The 17,044-nt window shown below is 35.9% G+C and overlaps 2 protein-coding genes across 8 annotated transcripts; both read right to left on the bottom strand.

Moving 5' to 3' along the window:
• Window positions 1-1,767: 1,767 nt before the first annotated feature.
• On the bottom strand, window positions 1,768-6,056 carry LOC118437271. Of its 3 annotated transcripts, XM_035856192.1 has the most exons (7): window positions 5,945-6,056; window positions 3,761-3,865; window positions 2,866-3,613; window positions 2,370-2,793; window positions 2,183-2,310; window positions 2,028-2,102; window positions 1,768-1,946 (listed from the first exon to the last, which is right to left on the bottom strand). In XM_035856192.1, exons 3-6 carry the CDS (start codon window positions 3,460-3,462, stop codon window positions 2,034-2,036), a joined length of 1,218 nt encoding a protein of 405 aa, XP_035712085.1. In that variant the 5' UTR covers window positions 3,463-3,613; window positions 3,761-3,865; window positions 5,945-6,056; the 3' UTR covers window positions 1,768-1,946; window positions 2,028-2,033. The 3 variants fall into 3 exon arrangements, with proteins under 3 accessions (XP_035712085.1, XP_035712083.1, XP_035712084.1); XM_035856190.1 differs by having other exon boundaries at window positions 1,768-2,102; XM_035856191.1 differs by lacking the exon at window positions 5,945-6,056 and having other exon boundaries at window positions 1,768-2,102; window positions 3,761-4,890.
• A 4,103-nt stretch (window positions 6,057-10,159) lies between these two features.
• Window positions 10,160-16,795, bottom strand: LOC118437260. 5 transcript variants are annotated; one of them, XR_004835984.1, is made up of 12 exons: window positions 16,674-16,795; window positions 16,506-16,578; window positions 16,216-16,345; window positions 15,068-16,038; window positions 12,297-14,965; window positions 12,112-12,216; window positions 11,768-12,042; window positions 11,542-11,704; window positions 11,285-11,463; window positions 11,057-11,216; window positions 10,703-10,833; window positions 10,160-10,634 (listed from the first exon to the last, which is right to left on the bottom strand). XR_004835984.1 is itself a non-coding variant. In XM_035856176.1 (11 exons), the coding sequence occupies exons 6-11, from the start codon at window positions 11,768-11,770 to the stop codon at window positions 10,293-10,295; spliced, it is 978 nt and encodes a 325-aa protein (XP_035712069.1). In that variant the 5' UTR covers window positions 11,771-12,042; window positions 12,112-12,216; window positions 12,297-14,965; window positions 15,068-16,345; window positions 16,506-16,578; window positions 16,674-16,795; the 3' UTR covers window positions 10,160-10,292. The 5 variants fall into 3 exon arrangements, 2 of the variants coding, with proteins under 2 accessions (XP_035712069.1, XP_035712070.1); XR_004835983.1 differs by having other exon boundaries at window positions 15,068-16,345; XR_004835985.1 differs by having other exon boundaries at window positions 11,578-11,704; window positions 15,068-16,345.
• Window positions 16,796-17,044: the final 249 nt, after the last annotated feature.

Here is a 17,044-nt window from a genome sequence, read left to right as displayed (position 1 = left end):
AGCTAATAATAATTATTACTATGTGTGTATATAGATGTGTAATAATTAAATAATTACATATATACACACATAGTTTCTCAACTGATATATGTAATAAGAATGTGACAAGTAATGCACATACCTTGAGCTTAACATATCCTTGAGGTTCTGCAAAGTCAGGAAATCCTAATTCAAGCTTCTCCAAAGACTTTGAAAATCTTTCCAATACTCTTGAGGGGAAAGAATATACGTCAGACAAGCGATGAGTCACCTCATCTAACGTTAATGCGGAGCAAGCTCGACACCATGCTGAGAAAAAGCGACAGCGATAGACATGATCAAGTAAAATTATTTGACTGCCCACTTATTTTCCTCCGTTTTTTTCTCAATGTTTTTAAACATTTATTCGCACACTGTCACTTCTTGTTAACTTAACTTGCAAACATTGATTATCACTGTACACAAATTGTACAATCTTACTTTGTGCAAGAATTTTGGTAACTTTAATTTCACAAGAATTGGACTTATTTATTTGATTGCAAACTTTCAACAACTAAACTTATGCCACATTACATACATACATATGCGTCCAAAAATAAAGAAGACTGATACAATTTCTTCCCTTTAATGTAATCCTAACGTCAAATAAATACATGAGCTTCAGTGAGATTTTGGGCGAGGTTACTCAACCTTGGCTATCGTGTAAACAGTAAAAATAGAGGCTAATTCTTGACTTCTTGTCAACTTTCACCCATCGTTAATAACCTCGCTATAAACCTTCTGCAGAGCCTATTTGCATATATATATGTATTATTGACCAATGAATTTGAATAATCCTAACAAAATATGTATCACAACAAAGTTCAAGTTCTCGCACGTATTTATGTATATATACGCGTATTATACTATGTGCACCACACAGTCCATGCGAACTTAAGGGTCTCAAAAATGTCCAAACTCGCCCAACCACGGCCAAATCTGGAATTCCTTGAGAAATTTCGAAGAAAATCGAAATTTAACTAGCATTTAATTTCCCTTCGGTTTTAAGTTGAGAGATATATTTCCCATGACAAAATTTCCTTCCCGGAGCTTCTGACACGTTTTCAGGGACGTAGGACTTGTCGTCAATGGACATCTTTTTGGTAAAATTTTGATGAGCTTAGGAGGTCTTGCGTTAACAATTTTTTTTAACTTCCGTATGGTTTGCTGCAGATTTTTTTATATGCTTTGACCCACAATGTACGGGCTTTAATGTGATACAAGTCGTTTTGATTAATATTTTACTTCTTGGCCGCATCAGGCACTGACGTGGAGCGGCACTTTCCGAAAATAGATTCAATGGTTTGTTACAGTTCAGGGGTTGATACGATGATTTTTGCTCATGGTGCTGATTTGAACTTGACATTTTCGGATTCCCCATACTTTTTTGTGTATGATTTAATTTTTGCACGGCCCAACCTTTCTTCCTTGAAATGTAGCGAGTCCTTTTCCGAGTCTTTCCGAGTCTCGCGGGCTCACCACTGAAATGGTGTACCAAACGTATTACTCGCTGAAATTGTTTGAAATTTGAAGGTTGCGTTGCCAGATGCATCTATCATATTCTATGAATATTTCAGATTTATAAACTTGTGTTTCGGCCCTTCCCCCACTAAAATACCTGGTGTCTGATTTTCTAGGGCGAGGACCTTAGTTGGGTAAAGTTTTGGCCTGATAATTTTTTACAATTTATATGCCTCATTGTATTCTACTTCTCCACTAAAAATGTATGAAGGAGTCCTACTTTCCGACTAGGCGATAGATTTTGTATTTATTTATTTTTGAAATAATAAAATTTTATGTTTATTTTACATATTAAGTTAAGAGAATCGCACAGTTAGCCACTAATAACGCAGGTTCCATGGTTTCGCATCTTTCTTATCTCGGTTGTAACCGTATATTCTCTTTGGCAACTACGCAAAATGTGCTAACTGCGAATATTACTTTAATATAATGTTGTGTAGATATTTCCAAAAATACATTACAGATATATTTACACTCGTTTTAATTACACGAATCTAGCAGGAAACTGGCAAATTCCACCGTGCAATTAGTTCCGTTAAATCGTTCCGTGTCTGCTCATCCATCTATACAAAAAACAACTTCCTATGTATTTACATTGGCATCTGCTTTGATAACTTGTAACCTGCTCAACTGAACCACGTACCGAGAACCCAGACAAATCAATATGTCGAATCGCCCTGCATGCTACAAGTTCATCTCTTATACGGTCAGTGAGTACAAAATTGTCAAATTTTTCAGACGTCTTGAACAAAATAGACGTGTTTTTCAAGCCTATGTGATAAAATAGGTATTAATGGAGCAATCATTAATTTCTATTCAAAAATTACTACCTCTCCATTCCGTTAGCCCTGCTAAAATGGCGGCTACGACTTCCGGTGTCACGCCTTGGACAACGACCTGCCCATTCGCCAATGCCCAGGCGCCAAAGGCAACCATCGTTTTCCCTAATTTTGTCCTGGACCCCTCTGTACCTGTATAATGCTTTACCTCCAATGTTAGCTTAAACTTGGTCACGGAAGGGAAGAAGTCCACAATTTCGGACGCAGCTGTTTCATTACGGAGATAACATGTGTCACTAACTAACGCGAGCGAAGTTATCCCTGGGTGGCCCAGCTGTCTCGTGCTCAACATTCCAGCAATTGACAAATGAGTCAGTTTCGGTAGATGAGTGGAGTCCAGAAAGTCGTCCACATCATACTTATAGCCCTCGTGGATGGTAAGATGTGTTAAGTTCGGAAAGGAAATGTCCACAATCTAAGTTCCAAGTTGGCTAATAATTACACATGTATGTAATATGAATGCAACATGTAATGCACACCTATGTACCTTAGCATATCCCTGAGGTTCTGCAAAGTAAGGAAAACCTAATTCAAGCTTTTCCAAATACTTGGAAAATCTTCCCAATATTTTTGAGGGGAAAGAATGAACTTTAGGAGGCTCAGGCCTGGGATGATCTGATTCTTCGTGGGGATAGAGCCACACGCTGTACTTCAAAATCTTCAACGTTTTGCTAGATAATTCCCAATCCTGACTCTCTTCATGCATACATAACGTGAGCTCTTCTAACTTCGGGGTAGAATTCAGTAGTTCTTGTAAAATTGCCTTCGGGCCGGCAGACGGATAGTCATTACTTCTTGTATTCCCCAAGTTAAACCGAAGCACCCTCAGATTTGGGAGGGGTCGGAATCTTGGCCCTCTAAAGGCGTCCTCGTCCTCCCAAGTTTCAACCAGTATAGAAACATGGTTACGAAAGTCAGCCATGATTTTTCTGCACGATTTCTGACCACGTGCGAATTTACTTCCTGCCGATAGGTATAATTCAGTCAAGCCGTTTAAAATTTCGGGCATGTTGATACTGGAGGCGTTTAATTCTGGTTTGCATTTGCAATTGTGAATGCAAAAATTGTTGGAATCCAAACACATGGAAGTTCGTCCTGTTCTTAAAGTCGGAATAAGCGACGATGGATTTCCGTCCGAGAAAGGTGGTACCTACGTCAGCCCAAACGGTGCAAACAAGACGGACAGACCCCTTCAAGGTGAAATAATCCATATGGGAGAATATCTTCTCCAAAATCTGCAAATGGTATCCAGACATGTGTATTTATTTGTCACAAATTGGCCCTTTAATTTTTCAACCCAAATTCGATCGAATTGAGGCTTATTTTCGTAGACAAGTAAGATAATAAGTATTCACAAAATTAAAAATGTAATTCCAAGTTACCAAAGGATTCATGAGAGCCTCTTTCAACACCGGATTTTCCATTCTTGCCAGGAAACGATCAACCATCTCGTTCACTGTGAATTCTTGTCATGCAGGAAATTGACCCTGCGTTGAATTTAAATCCAGATAAGTAATTTCAAAATAATCATAGACAATTATCTCTGCAATGCAGAGTCTGCATAATGTTTGCTATCCGATTTTACGTATATTTTAAAATGCGCTGGCGTGTTTTAATCAGGATAACTATCGTAAACCAAATTACAGACAAACTTTAATAATAAATGTAGCTACTGAGGGTAGTCCACATCCGTGAAAACGTTTTTGACCTTCAATATCTTTGGCGCTAGTAGAAATTTTGAATTCAAATTTTTACAATTTGTTCACCTTATAGTCAGCATTATGGGTGCAAAATTTAAATTCTCTAGTGTGAAAATCAGACCTTCAACTAACCCCACAGTAAAACAATGATGTTGTTGAATTTTGTTTCAGACATAAATTAGCCGGTTAAAAGACATGGAGCAGTTGCTGATAGGCTAGAAATGCCAGGAAACAGCAAATTCTGTGACCCCATGTCTGTAGTACACAATGCAGTTTAAATTTTGATAAAAAATTGCTGGGTAGAGTTTCAGAGTAAAAGTTATAACAGCCCCCAATTTGTCAACATTTCGCTAATTTTTCCCAAGTCCCTCCATTACACGAAATTAAACATTTGTAGTCCAAAATCTGTTTGCATTACCATCAGTAATGTCTCCTCGAACTGCTAAAATTATAAATATAAAAACATTTTAACTATTGTGATTTATAAAATTCCATTTAATTAAAAAAAACTTTATTCACGCTTTTTTTGTACAAATCCACCTGGTATGAAATGAATTTTTAAAAAATTGGGAAATTTTGAGTTATTTACGAAAGCCACATATTTAGATGCCAAGAATTTTCATACCACCCACATAAAATTCCATAAACAATTCACAATTCTAGAAGGTTTTAAAAATATTCTGAAAAGTAAAATTTATGCAGTTTTGGGCAGTTTTAGAACAGTACTATTTTTTCGTATGCATATATCTCTGGGGCCATTTGGACTAGCGAATTGAAATTTTGCACCCATAATGCTGACTATAAGGTGAACAAATTGTAAAATTTCAATTCAAAATTTCTACTAGCGCCAAAGATATTAAAGGTCAAAAACGTTTTCACGGATGTGGACTACCCTCAGTAATATACCGTCACAAACGAACTGTAGCAAAGGGATGAAGACACTAGGAATTGATTTTGTTACACGCCTTCAACGTCTTTGGCGTTTTCCGGTCTCACGTCACTATCTCTTATTGCCCCGCTTTGACACCCCGCGTACTTCGAAAATACACGACCATACCTTTCAATACACCCCACACGTTACAAATGTCATTTTTTCGACATTCGACACCGCCCACACGGTCGTGGGGACCTCGCACGTCGAAATGACGGGGATTTTTGAAATCCCCGTCCAAAGTTACATCAAGTACGGTCAAAACAGAAAATTCAACATTTTTGACCGTTTATCTAATTCTCTTGACATAGTACCTTATGTCCTACAACGCCCGACTTGAAAATCATCTGTACTTGAAAAACTAGAAACACAATGACGAAAATCCCATGTCGAAGAACGTCTCCGTTGTAAAGTTATCGTGGATACAGATTGACGGACAGACAGACGGACAGTCGGACAGAGAAACAATACATTTCCATAAAAGGTTTTCACCCCTTAATAATTGAGCAAGTAATATACTATGCAAGTTACTATGGGAGTTACTATGCAAGTATACGGTGTGGTAACACCGCAATAACAAGATATCTACTAAAGGCTAGAAATTATCTCCGGAGTTGGTAGTATTTTTATCACTGCTGAGCTGAGCGTTAACATTGAGGGCTTAGCAGGATGTCACCTTCGTCCATGCATATGTACATTTGTTACCGTTCAATGATGACTTATTACCAAAGCGTATAGTACATACCTTCGCTGGCGACAATGGCATGATAAAATTATTGAGAGTACATTTACGAAGTAAGTAAACATGTTAGAAGATCAGTTTCGTTGTATGTTTTAATTAATCCAGATCTTCAAGTCGAGTCGCAGTGATTTGTCAAACATTAGTTGCTAAGTTTTTGCATATATTTTGCTAACCCTAAATTCTACCCTCTTACCTTATTTCGCACCTCTGGTAACTATGTACTTGGAAATGATACTGGTCGTCTTATTGGCTTCGATTAGGTTTATTAAACAGTGAGGAAGATTTGCGTCGTATTTAGTTCAAATATTTACTTTTACGCTAACTGAATTACAAGTTTGCGCTTTATAAGCAGATTGCCCAAGTGTTGCAATGAGTGCGCAAATCTATCCGGGAACGTCCATATATTTCGTCATCATTTTAGTCGGTGGGTGGTTTAGGTCTTCCTATCTTTCCCATGTTAAAATTTCCTATCCCTTAATGTTTACGTTGGGCCAAAATCGAGAATTCTTGATGACGTAACATATGGATGGTCCCTCCCTGAACTATACTTTGCTGGTATATGTATATATACATTTATATAGAATAACTAGTTGGTTATTTCCAACCGTTTATCAGTTCTGATAACGAAGCTGGAACTTTTATCAGAATTACATATTCATCGTGTCAAAACTGCACAATAAAGCACAAATACATACGCCAATGAAGCAAAACATTTACGTAATACTTCAGTGCTTGACCAGACTCGATAGTGGTAATGATTGATTCCAGATGAGATCATTACATGCATTTAGTAGATGCAATAGGTGTTATCTAAAAGCCCTGGAATTCTGTTTCATGTGTTCCAAGCGGTTCAATTGGTATGGCTTGTGAAATAATTAAACGAAGATCACTTCGTATGATGATGGACCTACAAAAAATTGATGAGCATTATTTCCATATGAAGGACGTCAGATCTTACTATGCATTTGCAAAGTATATCAAAAGTCACCGAAATATGTGTTTGTTTAGATGGCATGAAATCTTATGTTTGTAAAAAAGCAAATCAATAATTTCTTGAAAATTATGCATTTGATTTATTTATCACGGATCCCCATATATCGAAAAATATTACAAGACCACAATTTCGAATTGATAAAATGAATGTCACAATTAACGCGGATTATGCCACGGTGTCAGCCATGATCAACTGGATGGATAACGGATCAAGTGGCGACATCGACCTTTTGGGGGACATGAACCTTTACAGATTGTCAGATCGGTACGAATTTCATTCGCTTATTGGCACTTGTGGGTAGCTCATTTACGACGAATCAAGATTGAGACAGCGCTGGAAATCAATATTTTGGGAAAAGCTTATCCAGACGCTGATCTATCTATTTGATAAGGCAGTCCTCGTCATTAGAAAGTACTAAAAATTTCGATACCCGTTTTTGAAAACTTATTTTTTATGTGCGCACCCTGAGACATCCAGAATTAAAATACTACCGTTGGGGAGTCATGGATAAATGACTCTGCCATAGGGGTTTTGGTAAGTAATACGCTATAGGAATACGTATGTTGGTCAGCATTAAATTTTACCATGTCGATAGAAATTTTTGATACCGGTATAATTTTAATACCAAAACGACAACGACTTTATTACTGAGAAATCAATACCTGGCTTACTATACCAGATTACTAAAATTATTCATGTGTTAGTTGCGAATTACTGATATAAACAAGTCGTTTCACTCGATGAGCAAATGTGCACCGAATATTTTGAGAAGTATCCGCAATTAGTGCGTTATTTTTGACGGACTAGTTCCAACGTCAATTAGAAATTGTGAAAACTTTTGTATGTATATCTCTAGAATTTTCGAAATGTGTTCAATATGTCGTATAACTTTTAACTTAATTTGCTTTATAAGGTAAACTACCATGTATGCATACACTTAATAATTATAGTCCTATGTCTACACCAATTAGACCAAACAATATATGAGGAACTTATCGCCGTTGAAGCTGCCAAAAGGGCCTTCTCCATTTTGCGTCAATTGGCAAAGGGGCCAAGTCCACTTTTGGGGGGTACTGAGATTTTAGGGTAAAGGAATTCTACAGTATTTTCTGAACAAGTTAAGTCCAACCAAAAAATCTTAGAAAATTCAGAAACTTCCTAAATAAGCTTCGGAAGCGAGAGTGATTGAGGTGCATATAACATCTTACTGTATGAATATCTGATTCCGAAACTTTTATGATATGCGGTAATTCTAGGTAAGTGCAGGAAAAGTGAAGGAGGGTTTTCCTCTATGATCCCATTTGCGCCTGCTACACCCCTCAAAGAGCAAGAAATAGCTGTTTTCACTGGTCTAATTGTTCACCAAAAATCCAAGTTTTTCTCAGATTTTGACATTTCCTATATTTCCTTAGTCCTGGATAGTTGTGTTATCCTATTCGATATCAAATTCTATATTTTTAATTTTCGAAAGATTTTCGAAATTTTATTTTCTGAAAAACTCAAAATTTCAAAGAAGTAAAATTTGATTCCGTATATGAGAAAGTGACTATTTGGGACTACAATAGTATAAGAATTTTCGAAATATGAGAAAAACTGAATTTTTAGTGAAGATTTGAATGAGCGACAATAGGTTAATTTGACTCTTTTAGTGGGTGTGGCTAGCCGAAACGGGGCCATGGAAGCAAACCCTCCTTCACTTTTCCTTCACTTTCCCAGTACTACAACATATGCAAAGGGCATCAAAATCGGAGATCAATATTTTAAAATCTGTAATTGATATTGAGTTTCATGCTCTTTACGATAATTTGTCTCATAAAGAGTGGTAAATAAACTGATAAACAGTTATAAAATACACTCATTTGCTGTTAACAATTTATTTGAGTGAATAAAAGTTGTGTGTGCGTAATTATAAAAACATTGAGTTTTATAGGTATTTTTTGTTTTTATGCTTTCCTGAAAAATTTCGTTTTGGGAGAAGGCCCTTTTGGCAGCTTCAACGACGATATGTATGCCGCACTAGCATATACCAACAAAGATATGTAAGTCCAAAATTGCAAATATTCTTTTTAAACCTTTGCCGAACCGGTTGGGTTAACTGCGAATGAAGTTGGCTTTAATAGAACATATTTAGTAGCAATAAAACATATATTGTACACTCTTTGAGTCACGCCACCCTAGACGAAAACTGGCAAATTCCATCGTGTAATTAATTCCTTTAAATCGCTCCGAGTCTGTTGAGCCATCTATATAAAAATTATTATTATGTAACCATTTGCATATTGTAAATCACTCAATTGAACCATTGAGAACGTACCGAGAACCCAGACATGTCAATTTGCCCAATCGAGCTGCACGCCACGAGCGCATCTCTAATATGGTTAGTCAATTCAAAATCGTCAAATTCCTGAGACTTTTGAAACCCAAGTGACGTGTTTCTCGAACCTGTGTAATAAAACACAAAATACAATTTTGTATGATTTCTTGGTAGCCATTTTTCGACAAATTTGTCTGTAATTTTTAAATTTGAACTCTCTGATGCATACGACACTTTATAGAAATTTGGGGATCTTAATTCTTACCAAAAAACTCCTACCTCGCCATTCCGTTATCCCGTCCAAAATGGCGGCTACGAGCTCCGAGGTCACGCCTTTAATACCGACCTGCCCCCTCGCTAACGCCCAGTAACGGAAGGCAGCCATAGTATCCCTCAATTTTGATATAGCGATAATTCCAGTGCAAACCTCTGTATAAGTTTTTAATTTCAATTTCAACTTAAACTCGGTCACCGAAGAGGCCGACAATTTCGGAGGCGGCAAGTGCATCCTTCTGGCAACAAGAGGTGCCGGTAACCAGTTCGAGAGACGTTATTCCTGGGTGGCTCCGCTGTCCAGGTTTAAACAGTTGTGCCATTAGCTCGTGGCGTACCGACAAATGAGTCAGTTTCGGTAAGTGAGTATTGTCAAGAAAGCCCTCAACGTCATACTTTCCGGCATCATGGATTGCAAGATGCGTAAGGTTTGGGAGGGAAACGTCCCCAATCTAAATTTCAAATTGCACTCGCTTCAAATTGCTTCAAATTGCAAGAAAGTTGTAGAAAATTTGTACAAGGTTGTGTAAAATTTTGTCCAAGGTTGGGTAAAAAAGAGGATGACACAACCGTTGGACAAATTTTACTCAACTTAGTTGAGCAATCTTTTTGCACAACTAAAAGTAAAATTTACTCAACCAGTTGTGGAATCTTTACTCAACCAGTTGTGAAATCTTTACTCAACTCAATGATTAAATTTTACCCTTTTGTTGCTCAAATTTTGCCTTTTATGCTGATCAAAATACACTCTCTTCTTTATTAAAACGTATTTTTATTTATTCTTTATTCTTTAATTTCTTACAATTTATAATAATTTTGCAATTTATGATCATCAAATTATGGGCACTAAAATAATTAAGCGTTTCACAAATACTGATAATTAAACTGACTATTAGTTCTGTATAACTACAGTAGTATTAATTTTCATAAAAATGTATAAATATATAAATATTTTTAATATTAAACCAATAAATTCTCGTTTGGTCGCTCTTCCAAATCGATTTGACTCCCCAGAGACAAAACTGACGATGTTGGCGACTTAATTTCGTTGGTTTGAAATACAGTGTGGTCGAAAAAGCACCAAACCCCGGAGCACTCTTCTGGAAATTGCAGCTGCAGAACGTAGAATATTTTGAAGCATGTATCCACTGCTTTGACAAGAGATTCTGCTAACATGAGGCGTCTTTCCACCATGATGTATGCTTGTTGAATCTCGAGGTTCTTCAAATTTCCGAGACACAAAACGAATGGCTGTTTTCTCACTGATTCTGATAACCGAAATTCTTCTAAATCTTCATTTGTCTTGAGATTTAAACGAAAGAAGCACTTAGTAAAAGTTAGAGTAAATTAAAGAACGTATGTATGCTCACCTTTATGAATTTAATAAAAAAATCTGCAGATTGGCCACCTGTTATTTTTCGTCTTTTTTTGCTACCTTTAGTATATGCAGATTTTGATAAGAGATACGGTAGCAAAATTAAGGATCCGACGTTAATTTGATCTGCGAGAATGCATATAGAAAAATAAAATATATAGCGAACTAAATTTTGTGAACGTTCATAAATTATGTTAATCGAGGGGGCGCAGGGGGTCTAAGGGTCCAACCATATCGTGACTAGTGACAAATATAAAATAGGAACTGGGTCTAGAAATTGCAATTTTTGAGTTGCATAATTTATGAAAGTTCCCTTTGTAGTATGTAAACAATCTGATAATAAAGTTACCTGCAGACCATTCATTGATATTTTGGGTAATTCCTATTTCTCGGCAAACATCAAGTTTTGTCTTTTTTGCAAACTTCAAAATTTGTTTGGAAATTGAGTCCCATTTATGAAGCACAATTTCTTGTTTACCCGGATATCGCACTGAAAAATCTTGATCAATCTGTAAATAGATCAAAATCGAATACAATCTAATAGCTTACTGAAATTAAAATATTTTATACTCATTACCATCCCCGGAGTGTCAATCAGACGTGGCCATTGGCTAAGTGTTACGGATAAATTATCAGTATTTCTTAGCTCTTCTGATCTCAAGCGAAATGTTTCTGCCATGTATTCAGCAACTTGATACAAAGGAGTTGAAGAGTAAGAGAGCCACGATTTTTTTTCATATTCATCTTCCGATGGGCCTTTAATAATGAAAATTTAAATTCAAATAATGTCTAATAATAATTCTTCTGATAGATAACAAAATATGTAACACATACTTTCTGACATCAAACAAATAAAATCTTTAGATTTACTTGTTGCCCCGGCCTTGTGTTTCCTTCGTAAGTACTTTAATCTATGTTCAATTAATCCCGACGCTGGAATTCTTTTATGAAGACTAGATTTATCGTTAATGACCCTTGATTCCTGGTAGAAAAGATTCTGTAAAAATTTGAAACGAGAGAATAATGAGAAAATAGATGAGTAAATTAATTTTAATAATACCATAATATCTCTCCGTTGGACGGTTGGTAAATTTTGAAATAGTTGTGCAGCGACACATTCGGCCAGATTTTGTTTGATATGTTTTGGAAGTTAATTTTCTACAACCAAGCTTACAAATATGTGTATTGCTGAATAAGAAGGTTGACCACTCGACGTTTAATAAGGCTTTTAGCTTCAAACGTGACGATATTGGATTCCAAACATTCTTCAAGGATTTGCTTTCCCTTTGTTGTTCCCTTTTGTTGATCAGAGGTTAGGATAATTTGCCTTACATCCTGAAGTATAATAAAGGAAAATTTTAGTCAATCATAAACTGAATACAATTATTTATATTGTTTACTTACAAACAAGGGAGTAAAATCTACGAATGAAATTTCAACGTCGACTCTATCGTCGTTAGGCGGCTGATTTTGATTGTCGGAGTCCAAAGTATTGGAAGTGCCTTCGACCTGAAATAAAACATTCAGTTTGTTTTACTATGAATCTATTTAGATCAATCTAAATCCGAAAAAAATAATAAAATTTTTACCAGAACTACGTTAAGCATTTCTCCAGGTGCCCGCTGGTCTGTTTCAGAAGTTTGTTTACCTACCTAAATATGTACATAGAAATCTACAAATGAGGTTAACAGAAAAAAGCGTATTATCGTCACTCCCTATATACATACGCAAAGAAAAACCACCTTAGATTAACTCAATAGGACAACAGATGACACCATGACCTTCAGGATCACCTATGCTATTCACAATAACTAACGGATATTCCAAATCTATTGCGTCAGGGTCTACTAAGATTGGATTTGCAAAATCTATTATTTTAAACGTATATGAAAAACTAAATTGCTCTTCACACTTTACTGGTCTCACAACTAAATGAACCTTCTCGTTATGAACTACACACATGCAAATCTGACAAAATTGTGAACTCAGAGATGCCCCTTTCAAAATGAAATAATTTTGAGGTTTGACTTTGGTGCCATAAATGTTTACTGAGTCAACACAAAGTACTTTTTGAGATGCATTTTGGGAAAGTTTGGAAAAATCAAAAGATACTTTCATATCCTTAAATGCAATTCTTGACCCCGATCCATAGTTTACGTCTCCTCCTAATTCCCCACCAAATGAAAATGCCAAATTAAGCGATATTCTCTTTGACACTGTTTTCGCAATATTCCTGAAATTGAAACAATTTTTACCTATTGTTTTTGCAAGACGATGTTTAGCCTCAAACCGCATACACCAATATTGTTTTAGGGGTCCCAATTGCTCTATGGCGTGAGCATAATGCAGTAAATGATGAAATTTTGGAGTTAAATTTTTATGTGTCAAATTAATGAACGACTGATGATGCTCCCCTATTAAATAATTTAACAAGCGAACCCCCGAGCTACTTATTTGAGGTGCCATTAAAATACGTAAAATTCTACGAAGTTTTAGAACTAAATCCCAGTGCTTATCATTCATGTTAAACTTATCACCAAATATTGCGGGAAAAACAAGAAAAAAATGACTTGTCTCTGATGCAGAGAAGCATGTTTTTTTGTCGCCATCAACAAACGCAACATCAATTTCTGGCAACCTTGATATTGCATGACCATTCTTTTTTAATGAAGACGACAGCCTGTGGTTAATCTCAGTAAGTGATAAAATGTGGTTTTGAGTAACATGCTTTAGGACCAATTTTAATTCAATGAGACAAACTCCTTCCAAAATATCGTGCATAATGTCGGGTGCAAAATTAGACGTAACATGAAACCCCTTAATATCATTTACAATTGATCTTTCCTTAATTCCCGTCAAGCTAACGTTTGCCACTTGTAAATCCCTTTCATAATCTACTAAAATTCGCCTTTTAGTTACGTCCTCCTCTATGGCTATAAATGTTTGTTCCTTTTCCAGCTTACAAAACCGACATCTAAAGTTTGCATTAAAACTTTCAGCAAAGCCAAAAATGGTATGCAACCCAAGATTATCACCACAAAACTGGAGAACTTGAATATGACTAAATGGACTACTTTCCAGGAAACTCAAGTTTGGAGAGTTTTCATGTAATAAATTTAATTCGCAAACTAATGGGTGCAAGACTAAATTCATTCCATATTCTTTGACAAATTTGGATTTTACAACTAAAAGTGGAAAAATATTTTCAAGTCTAGAATTTAGATGGCTGGGAAAATTGGCGATCACAAAATAAAACATTGCAAGTTTGTGAATTTTAGACTTTGATCCTAAAGGGTTGCAGATTTCAACATCATCGTAGTAAATCTGCAAACAGAGAGGATTATTTCTGAAACTTTTGAAAAGTTCACCTGACTTAAAACTTTCAAACAGTTCTGAATCTCGATTGATTTGTTTATTATCTGCAACTTTATAATATTTTGCAAGAATTGCTGGCAAAGTCTTAAATAATTGAAAGTGATAAATGTTGTCAATTTTTTCTCGCATTATCCCTTTCCCTTTATCAAATTTCCAGTGGGACCCCAATTTTATCTCTTTTGCTTCTACAAAAAAGGATTTTTCTTTCAATAATTTTTCCAGCTGATATTGGGATGAAGAATTTTTTGGAAATGGGTCTCTCAAATTATTCAACTGAATCAAAAGTTCATCTGGATTTGTTATATTTTTTGTAAAGTTTTTTGTCATTTCAATTATACTATTAACTAACGTATTGGCAGAAGATAAAATTTCATTTGATTTTGACAAGGAAATTCCACCTGACATTTGTAACGATTTTAAAAAAGCTAACTTGTAATCGGCATTAATTTCTCGAATGACTTGAGCGGAAAATAATTCGTGAAGACTTGTCTCAGTGTCATTCATTTCATCAGGAAAAATATAATCAACTTGTCTTGAAACTTTTTGAATTACAGGGCAAACTTTTCTTTGGACGTGTTTTTGAAGATTTTCAGAGTCAGTAAAAATCATTGAACATAAAGGACACTTTAACCTTACCTTCCCTTTTGAGACCTCATGAAATACTCTAATGTGGCACCAATACTCTTTAAAACAATTGAAATTACTTCCGCAAATACTACACTTAAAATTCGGACCTAACTCTAATCTACTAACCTCTCTAGCTGATGTAATTAACTTAAATCTGTGACCAACTGATGGGATAATTTCAGCAAACAAACGTTCCTCCACTGATCCAGCTGCACCGTCCAGAAACTTTAAAAAACGGTGTCGTCAACATCGTTCTCTGTAAAAAATAAAATAAAAAAATAAGCCAAATGAATATTTTAATTGATAACTATTCAGAAATACGAGCAAATCGCAAAAAAATAATAGAATGCAACTTTACCTTTGAACTTATCTGCGTATTGGGTTAAGCCGGTAGATTCAAGAGCTTTTTCCAATCGCTGAGTCATTTTTTGTAAATTTCAAAAAAAGAGAAATGTATTTACTCTTGTTTCTCGTGTGAATGGTTGTAACCAACTGGCGGCATACCTGTGGCTGAAAAAGATGCCAAGTGGGGAGAGTTGATTTTACACAACTGTTGAGTAAAAATTTATCAACCTTTGGGCATTTATCACCCAACACTGTTTAATTTTATATTTACTCAGCAAAAAAGTCAAATTTTGTTCAATGTTGACTAAAACTTGCTTTACTCAACTTTGTTGTGTAAATTTTACTCTTTTCAAGTTTAAATTTTGTCTAACTTTGTACAAAACTTGACCAATTTCACTTTACTCAACCAGATTTACTCAACTTTATTTAGAGTGTGGTTAGGAATTATATGTATGTACGTACAACCTATATTTAAGATGACATATATTGAAAATTCGACGGGTAATGCACATCTACATACTTCAGCAAAGCCCTGAGGATTTGCATACTCAAGAAATTCAAGCTTTTCCAAAGACTTCGCAAATCTGCCCAATACTATGGAGGCGGAAAAAGCTGTGCGAGGACGATAATAAAAATCGTTTGGTCTAAAGGGATAGAGACACACGCTGTACTTCAAAATCTTCAACGTTGTGCTAGATGATTCCCAATCTAGACTTCGTTCAAACATAGATATCGTGAGCTCTTCTATGTTGGGTGCAGAATTAAGCAGCTCTTGTAATATTGCTTTCGGGCCGAGAGATGGATAGTGTTGACCCCTTGGACCGCCTATGGTAAAGGAAAGCACCCTGAGCTTTGGGAGGGGTCGAAATCTTGGCCCTCTCAAGGCGACCTCGTCCTCCCAGCTGTCAACCAAAATGGAGTAACGGTTCCTCGATATTCTTTCACACCAATCTTCCTGGCCGGGTGGTTCGAATTTACTTGCTGCTGAGAGGTGTAATTCAGTTAAATGGTTAAAAATATCGGGTGTGATAATAATACGGGACGGTATTAATTCGGGTTTCGGGAATCTGAATTTACAATTGCGCAGACAAGTACAGTTTGAATCCAAGGATATGGAAATATTCGTGGCAAGCTTTTAGTTGAAAATGGTCATGTTCTTACAGTCGGAGAAGGTGACGAGGGCTTTCCGTCCAAGAATGGGGGTGCTTGTGTGGGCCCAAACAGTGCAGACGAGACGGACGGACGTCTTCAACGTGGTAAAATCCAGATGGGAGAATATTTTGTCCAAAATCTCAAACAAGAATGAGGATAAATAGGTAAAATTAAAATTACTTAATACGTCCTCCATGCTGAATTCTTAGTGGTAGAATGAGAAATATTAGCAAAATTGGTTATTCATAAAGGGCGAAAATAGAGAGTTCATGAAAATTAAATAATTCCAAGTTGGTTACCAAAGGATTCATGAGCGTTTTTTCCGACATATCCATTCCTACGTTGAAATGACTCATCTTCTCTACTACTTTCCTATTATAAGTGAAAATTAGCCGATACTTTCAAAATATGTAACCTCAAACCAAGAAACCTAATTCCTACTTTGACTTACGGATAATTACACTTACTTGTAAATAATACACGTCGTTGGGATTACTGGTTCTAGACCTTTAGCTTTTCAGACGGTAAACTAGCTTAACTTCAACTTTTTGTCAACTTAATGCTTAATAATTACATAGTTTGCCCAAATGTGTGGCGATGAGCAAATCTAAAAGTGAACTATGCTTTTTTGGAACATACATAAATATGTGTGTGTAACGCGAAATTCATCATTCCTAATCATTTATCAGTTATGACAACGAAGCGAAATCTTTTACCAGGATTATATTGCCCGTAAAACTACATAATAAAGCACAAATACGTCAATTAAGCCATTTACGTAATATGCGTGTATGAATGGCCATGCACTTCAAAGCTGGACAAGATGAGTAATGAAGTA

Source organism: Folsomia candida, unplaced genomic scaffold, assembly GCF_002217175.1.
Source record: "Folsomia candida strain VU population unplaced genomic scaffold, ASM221717v1 Fcan01_Sc012, whole genome shotgun sequence".
Classification (NCBI taxonomy): domain Eukaryota; kingdom Metazoa; phylum Arthropoda; class Collembola; order Entomobryomorpha; family Isotomidae; genus Folsomia; species Folsomia candida.
This window is presented reverse-complemented; position numbering and strand designations above follow the sequence as displayed.